The sequence below is a fragment of the Parasteatoda tepidariorum genome, chromosome 7 (assembly GCF_043381705.1).
Source record: "Parasteatoda tepidariorum isolate YZ-2023 chromosome 7, CAS_Ptep_4.0, whole genome shotgun sequence".
NCBI lineage: Eukaryota > Metazoa > Arthropoda > Arachnida > Araneae > Theridiidae > Parasteatoda > Parasteatoda tepidariorum.
The window spans coordinates 47,679,477-47,688,437 of NC_092210.1; the positions used below are offsets into that span (position 1 = coordinate 47,679,477).

At 35.1% G+C, this 8,961-nt stretch overlaps 1 protein-coding gene across 1 annotated transcript; it reads right to left on the bottom strand.

Annotated features, from left to right (window-relative positions):
- Positions 1 to 653: 653 nt before the first annotated feature.
- LOC122270241 (uncharacterized) lies at positions 654 to 1,307 on the bottom strand. The gene has a single exon (XM_043046877.1). The coding sequence runs from the start codon at positions 1,305 to 1,307 to the stop codon at positions 654 to 656; it is 654 nt and encodes a 217-aa protein (XP_042902811.1).
- Between the last annotated feature and the right edge of the window lie 7,654 nt (positions 1,308 to 8,961).

Here is an 8,961-nt window from a genome sequence, read left to right on the forward strand (position 1 = left end):
CATCAGTCTACCCGCGTCAAATCCTGTGTCGAGTCGATGAAAAAAAAATGAGGGTTGCGTTTAAATGTATTATGAAAATATTTTTTTATGAAAATATTTACCCCGACCTGCCCCAATTCAGGGCATACGGGTAAATGTTTATTAAAACCAAGTAAAAACAGAAAAGAACATAAAAAGCAAGAAGTGCATAAAATACATAAAATACAAGAGTCATATGCCTACAGCTGGGAGGGCCACCATATAGTGCTTAAAGCCGACGGCCCACCCTTATACTGAGCCAAATTACAATAGTATTGAAGACCCCAACAAAGTTACAAAGAATACAGTATGTGTTACAATACATAATGAGTAGTTACAAGATATAAACATCTAAAATAAAACAAGACAATTAAAGATGTGAATACAATAAAAAAATAAACAAAAAAATCCCTTTATTTTCTTCTCCTTTCCTGTCTATTTTTGTTGATAAAAACGCTAAAAGCGAATATACAAGTGAGTAAAAACATCAAGATGAATTATAATTAGTGTTGAGGTGATAGAACAGAAGACCAGTTGAGTCCCTCAGGATGCTCAAGTTTGAAAAATATAAAAGGGGAATGACGCGTTAAAATAGAAGCGGATTGGCAGTTCAGGTATTGAGGGGAGACATCAAGTCAACCTAAGTATATAGGGTCCATCGGATCGTCCATTGTAATGGTATCTTCTAGTGTGCTTTTAATAATTTCTCTAATGATTTGTTGCTGTTGTTTTGTTCTGCACCACTTTTCGATTGGTTCCCTGATGTTAATATGATTCCCCCGGAGTGTCGAGAATGTAGGACATTCTGCAATTAGATGTTGAACCGTTTGGCTTTTGCCGTAGTATTTGCAGCTAGATGATTTCTGAAAAAATCTCGATTGGTGTTCTCCAAACACTCCGTGGGCGGTATAGAATTGGTTTATGTAAAAGTCACAATTTAAAAGTTTATCGCTGACTTTTGGAAAAAAAAACTTGTTGGTATGTCTCCCGTTTGATGAACGGTCCCACCTTTCTTGCCATAAATCTCTGCTGACCTGCCGTAGTTTATAATTAAGCTGTGGTCTTGCAATAGAGTAGTAAAAATTTACCCCACTGAGCAGAGTACCCGCTTTTGCTAGAGCATCCGCTTCCTCATTTCCAGCTTCCCCCGAGTGAGCCTTGATCCAGTTGAATCGGTAATTCCTGTGTTGAATAATACCTTTAATGTTTTCGACTATAATGTCCCTTGGAGTGGGATTCTCTAGGGTCTGTAATGAGGATTTGGAGTCCGAAAAAGTTTCGGACTCCATGTCTTAAATGTATTATGAAAGATTTCCCAGAAAAATGGGATAATCGGATTTTTTTTTGCCACAAATTTGCAGTTGTTGATGTAGTTGTAGTTCATTTATGTCGCACTAGAGCTGCACAATGGGCTATTGGCGACGGTCTGGGAAACATCCCTGAGAATGATCCAAAGACATGCCATCACAATTTTGATCCTCTGCAGAGGGAATGGCACCCCTGCTTCTGTAGCCCGACGACCTGCACGTGAAGTCGAGCCTTTTACGGTAGAACAGTTTAACGAGGACCAATACCGCACACCCTCGGTCCCTACGCAGACTAATCCAAGTGGTCTCCCACCCGCTCACTGACCGCAACCAGTTTGCTTGACTTCGGTGATCTGCTGGGAACATTGTCTTAACGATCAGTCCACTGCGGGAGTCTGCAAATTTGTAGCCACCAAATGCCACCATTATAGTGAATTTCTACAACTCATTCTTCATATAAATATTAAATGAGGAGATGAATGAGTGAATGAAGGAATTAGATAGTGAATACATGAAGCGAGAGAAAAAAGAATCCAATCACTGAATGAGCGAATCAGTGAATGTGAGAATCGTCGAATCAATGAATAAAAAATTAAGCGCTTTGAATAGAAGCAGCCAGCTTAGTAATTGGAGTATCAGGGAATCAGCTAAACAAAAATATACTGTGAATTGCGCATTAGTAACTTCTTAGCGCATTAGTAACAAAGCGAGCATTAGAAATTGCGCTTAGTAACTTCTGAACAAGCAATTAATGAATTAAGACAGATCTTGCAAACAAGCAATTAATGAATTAAGATAATCTTGTTACTAAGCAGAAAATAACTGAATCTGTAAATGGCTGATTATTTTGTATGGATGGATGACTGGATGTAAGCAATGACATGCTTCCTCAAACCGGAAGAAATATTGAAAACTTCCGACTTATCCTTCCGCTTATATTACGTTTACGAGATGATGTGTGATCAGGTCCAATATTCTAGGAAGTTTTATTATTGTGATTTATATTGAATTACGCGAAAACACAAATAAAGCGTAAGGTTTGCCATGTTTTGAGTGTTTTACCATATTTGTCTATATTTACGCAAGTTATCATCGCTTGTTATTTTTTGGGTAGCATTATAGCATGCTTGTGGAGTTACCCAAATTCGTTTTCAGCTGAAACTAAACGGATTCACCTAAATTTAAATTGAAAGAATGCGTAAACTTTTGCTATAAGCACATCAAGTATTAACATTGGATGGCGTGATTTTTGAGACTTAGAAGTAGAATATGAATCTGAAGTGTGGGGAATTATAAATCGTAACTACCACTATAAATATTGAATACCAAATCACGTCCGGGTTACATTTGTAGGGATTTAATCTTAGACTATGTCAACCTTCATCTATCAAGAGGTACCTTTTGATAGATGAAGGTTGACGTAGTCTAAGATTAAATCCCTACAGAAGTAGTAACCCTAAAGTCTTACAGCGGAATTCAATCCCTAGTGCAACCTGTGTTTAGCTTTATATGGTTATCTATGCATATAAATTTAAAAATAAATAAATAAAATAAAGAAAGGAAAAATTCTATAATTTAAGATCTATAATTGCAATTTTAATAATAATAGTAAATTCTGAATAGTGTAACAATATATATTTCTTTTATGTTGTTTTTTAAAACTTATTAAATTAAGCCTTTAAAGTAATTTTTACAACTTAAAATGAAACGTTCTTCACGATTATCTCAAATATAATTAGCGTCTCGGTAAAGTGTGATATACATATCTCACATTATCCTTTTTTGAAGACTGTATTGTTTCAGTTTATTGTTGGGAAGAATGCTGCATATTTTTGCAAAAATGCAACCCTGAGAAGTCCATGATAACATATTTTAATGTTATTACGGTAGAATGACTTTTTGTGTCTTAGACCTTTTGTATTATTCAGAAGAAAATTTCTGGAAGAAAGCCAAGCGTGTTAATTCATTTAATATTTTCCCTTTAAAAGCTACTACGTTTTTTTTTTTACCCTTTCTCTGAAATATTTTCTAATCTTTTCTGATTAATGTTTTAAGTTTTAAGTAAGAAATATAATATTTTTCCGCCTTAAAGTGCTTTTATACTATAAAAACTATAAAGAATTACGATATGTTTATTTATCACATTATATTCACCCAGGCTAATAGTTAAGTTTTTGAAAAAAAATATTTGATAAAATTATTACATCAGTATCTTACAAGAATGCACACTTCCCCAAGAACAGTAATGTAAACTGATTGCTCTTCCCAAAGAACCCAAGAAGTCGGCTGTTCATCAGTTCGATATGGCAAATCATTCTTTCGGGCGGGTGAGATGTGACTCCTTTTCATCAAACCACTGGTGAGTAACGAGGTTCTAGTAGCTATATGACTCTCAAAAATCAAGTTCCGTAAATGAAGAGCAGTATTGAATGATTTTAGTAGAAGAAAATTCGAACTGAATGATCTTAATTTACTCTAACCAAACTCTCTAATTTGAACTTTTACAATTTGAACGTCATTATTCGAAAATCAGTTCGCGAATTGCTATGACTTTAAATAGGTAGGTAGGTACTTTATTTTCATAGCACTAGAGCTGCACAATTGGCGATGGTCTGGGAAACATCCCTGAGGATGATCCGAAGACATGCCATCGCAATTTTGATCCTCTGCAGAGGGGATGGCTTTCCTGCTTTGGTAGCCCGATGACCTAAGCGCGAAGTCGCGTACTTCACAGTAGAACAGTTTCACGAGGACTGATACCAAGCATTCTCGGTCCCTAAGCAGGTCGATCAAAGTGGTCAGCCACCCTCTTATTGCCAGCAGCCAGTGATGTTTGACTTCGGTGTTCTACTGGGAACCGTGTCTGTACGATCAGTCCACTGCTGGACAAGATTTTCGATAAATTTGTTAAGTCGTTTATCCTCTCTAAATAAATCAAATTTTATCACCTTTAAAGGCCTTAGTTCGGGTAATTATAGCATGGGTATTTAAGCAATTTTGCGTCAGTGTTGCCTCTCTTAGATAGGACAAACTAAACGTATCCGCAAACTAACCGACCTCCCATCGCTTTACATAGTTGTAATTCTTATCGCAAATTTTTTCTACAAAAATCATTCATCACTGCTCTCATTTTTGGTAATCATTCCTTATTTTGAAAAATTTTAGTAGTTTAGTTAATGATCTTTTTAGTATCCCACCATTTACCAAGATTTTTTGTTGTTGTTTTTACTTTACGTCACCCTAGAGCTGCACAATGGGCTATTGGCGACGGTCTGGGAAGCATCTCGGAGGATGATCCGAAGACATGCCATCACAATTTTGATCCTCTGCGGAAGGGAGGGCACCCCCGCTTCGGTAGCCCGACGACCTGCGCGCGAAGTCGAGCACTTTACGGTAGCACAGTTTAACGAGGACCAATACCGCACACCCTCGGTCCCTACGCAGACTAATCCAAGTGGTCACCCACCAGCACACTGACCGTAGCCAGTGATGCTTGACTTCGGTGATCTGCTGGGAACCGTGTCTTAACGATCAGTCCACTGCGGGACACCAAGATTTAGAAGTCTATGATAATTCAATATGATGCACCCTGAGGAGTAGCCATCGTAGTCCAGTGAGTACAGAATCGAACTCTGGGCTGGGTTCGATCCTCGATTCCACTAAAACTCACCGAGTACGTGCGATATACGTGCCGTGCTCGTAAAATCTGTGGAATCGAAAGCCCTGTGGTCGGTCTCTGAGCAGTGGCAGGGGTAGAGGGATCTGAAAAATATTTCCTTCCCTTTCAGATCTATGTCTAAATTGAGGAAGTGATTTCAGGAATGAGATTCCCTCTGCTGGGGATCGAAATTGTAATGGTATGCCTTCGGATCATCCCCAGGGATGTTTCCCAGAACGTCACCAATAGAGAACAGGAGTTCGTATCCAGCCTTACGAAGACTCCCCATGTAGCAAATGATGACTGACTCACGTTAAGTCTATCGTGTCACGAAATCTTCCATGTTCCCGTAACAATAACAAAATTGATCGTTTTCTGGTTCAGGTCAAAATTACGATCTGTGAATGAATTAATGGATGTATGAATGGGTTCGCCCTATAAACAGATGTGACATATGGGTCTGGCAGAAGTCGAATTCTTGGTCATAGATGGCTCCACTGGAAAGCAAGAACAATTGCACTCCTTGCCTTAGTTGCCTACGACATCAGCAACAATATGCCAAAGAAACATTAAGTCAGATAAAAATATATCTTAACTGATTAAATTTGTCAATGAAATTTCTCACAATGCTGCCACAAAGCAAAATAAAAAATATTTGGCACAATTTTTGTAGATGTTTTAAAATAATTTAAAAACTTTAAATTTCAGTGTTTTCTAAACATTCATTCAAATTAAAAAAAGGAAGGAGAATTTATCTGCGAAATATCATCTCTGAAACCCGGCAGACTGTAGAGACTAAAAAGTTTAACACTAATTCACATAAAGAGAGACCACATCTTTACCACGATACCTTTTTTTACGGGTCCCGCAGTGGACTGATCGTTAAGACACGGTTCCCAGCAGATCACCGAAGTCAAGCATCACTGGCTACGGTCAGTGTGAGGGTGGGTGACCACTTGGATCAGTCTGCGTAGGAACCGAGGGTGTGCGGTATTGGTCCTCGTTAAACTGTGCTACCGTAAAGTGCTCGACTTCGCGCGCAGGTCGTCGGGCTACCGAAGTGGGGGTGCCATCCCCTCCGCAGAGGATCAAAATTGTGATGGCATGTCTTCGGATCATCTTCCGGGATGATTCCCAGACTGTCGCCAATAGCCCATTGAGCAGCTCTAGTGCGACGTAAATTAACAACAACAACAACCTTTTTTTACGGTTGTGCAATTTTTTGAAGTTATTTATAGATCAAACAGCTAATGTTATTAATGTTAACTGTCTAAAATCCGCATTCTTGAAATTCAATTTTTTGCATACTAAAATGAATTTCCTTGTTTTCATAAAACAATTATTTATACGCATAGGACTTTTTATAAAAGTTATCTTGATTAATCTCTGATTTTAGAAAGATTTGTAACTGTAGTAGCTTAATTGGGAATTATTAGTTTTCTGAAATATGATAAAAATCTAAATCGAGGATAGACTTTGTATATTTAAGATTTTTATTAAAATAAAGACGGTAGAGACAAAGTAGTTTCTTGACGGCGGACACTAAACTGTTTACCACTAATATACATTAAGACAGCACAGCTATTTGTCTTGATCCTAATTCTTTTTTTTATCTGTTCCAAAGCTTTTCTAAAGGTATTATGGTAGATCAGATAACTAATGTTATTTCAGACTGTCTATTTCTTTTGATATCTGTTTTATTTCATTTCTATTTTTACCTACTAAAATAAATTTCCATGTATTTAAAAACAATTTATTGGCTTACAACTTTTTATAAGAGTTATCTTGATTAATCGCTGTTTTTAGGAAGATTTGTAATAGTAGCATCGTATTTGAGATTTGTTAGTTTTAACATAAATTGAGGACAAACTTTGTGTACTTGCGATTTTTACTCAATATAAAGAACATAGATTACACGTGCGAGTATAAATTCAACGTAAAGAAAATTTTTTCTATTTTTCTATCGAGAACGTTTATCTTTCAGAAAACTATAAAATTCGATTTTTCTATCAAAACATGATCTATACCAGTCAAAAATACTGCAGCTCAAATTTTCTAAAATAAAATAGAGCGCATCCTTTTCAACGTTAAGTTTTATGTAACCCTTCAAGCTTTATATTACTAACAAAATTCTCAATTTTTCGAAGTATAGCCTCACAGAAGAATAATAAAACATAAGACTGAAACGTAAAGGCTGCTTCATCTTATTCCGTTGCAAATTGAATTTATAAATACATTTGAAGCATTTGATTTGATATTGATCAATACACATATTGACATTTTTGCGCAAAGAGATTCTGCTGGGAATTTTTTTCTCATCTATGAAAATGATGCTTCAAATTTCCTTATTGCTTTCGTATCAACGCCTTCCGTTCTCCAGCATATATTTTATCCATATCGTAGAAATTCAATATCTGTTGTGCAAATTTGCAGTTGATGTAAATCAGATCAGTTCATTGCAAATCAGACATTTACTATGAATTTTTAAATTTCTAGTTCAGGCTATTAATATACTAAGGTGATATAAGTTTTGGGAGTTTTGGAGCCCGTTCCAAACTGTTCTGATAATGCCTTTCGAAAACAGACTGAAAAGTTTAATCTGTTATCATCTTAAGAAAATAGTAGAGATATTCTTTCCTTGTCGTTTTGTTATAAATAAACTATTTTGTGTAAATTTCAAATGTATTAAAAATAAGCATTTTACTTTATTACATAATATTTTCCAACGCTGCAGTGGCAATAGTGTTTTGTCACGTTTTCAAAATAAGAATTGATATACAATATACATTTAGAAATTTGAAGAATCGTGAGTTGTATTTTATTATTATTCAAGAATTCAACTTGTTTATTGTAGTTTAATTTTCTGAAAGAAATATTTAGAATATTGCTTAAAAATATTACTAGCTAAAGAATAGTAGCGTCGTGTAAAAACTATTAATGGTATCAATCGAAAAATCAACAGTTAAAAGATTAACAACCGTTAACCGTAGGCGAAAAATTTCTTAAAAATTGAAGGAATTTCGAACGGTCTCCAAAAATTCCATGCCTTGGCCCATTGTATTGTAGTCCATTTGAGTCTGTCTTGTGCTTTTGTCTACCTATTGCTGCTTTTACAAAAAGTAAATAACTTTATCTTAGCCTTGAGGGTGTCATATTTCTTGTTGGCAATAACAACTGTTATAAAAAATATAATTTGAATTTAATTCAATTCAACGGTCATTTTCTTGTAAAATAATTAAACTCTTATAGCCTGTCTGGATCAACTGAAATAAACTCACGAATTTCACAGTTGCGTTCAAATTTCACAACTTACTATATTTATCGGAAATTCGAAGCATTACAGCATACTAAAAATATTTTATATTTTTCCTTATAATCATAATTGTTAAACCAAAACTGATTCCAGTTATTATACTTGTCACAATGCCAACTGCTTGTTATCTTAAATTTGAAATAAATTGGAATAAATTAGAAAAAATTTCAAAATTTATTTTAAATTATTCACAAGAAGCCTTCAAAAATAATACTAATTAAAAATAAACAATTTTACCATAATATCTGTTTTTGGTCATCATTTAGTGCATGAAATAGTTTTAAAGAAATATGTGGGAAATTATATATTTATCGTATCAAATATTTATAAATTAGAGTTATAAAATGTCACTTATTAAAATTTTATTTTAAAACATTCATAAGGATTATTTAAATAACGAGGAATGTCTGGAAAACTCATTTTTTCAATGAATAAGTTTTAATAATACGAGTAGAAAATATTTTTCTTACCTATTAAGTATTTTCAACTATTCTCTTCTTCTTCTCATTGGCACGGCAGCCCAGGATGGGACTTGGCCTTCTCAACAAGCCTATGCTAAGACATTCTTCCCTTAGCCAAGGTTCTCCAGTTTATTATCTTTAAAACTTGTAGGTCCTTTTCAAGGCAGTCTAAAAATCTTAGGTTTCGTCGTCCTCTTTTTCTTG

Coding starts and splice junctions, on each gene's coding strand:
- LOC122270241 (XM_043046877.1), bottom strand. CDS start 1,307: ATGGAGTCCGAAACTTTTTCGGACTCCAAATCCTCATTACAGACCCTA.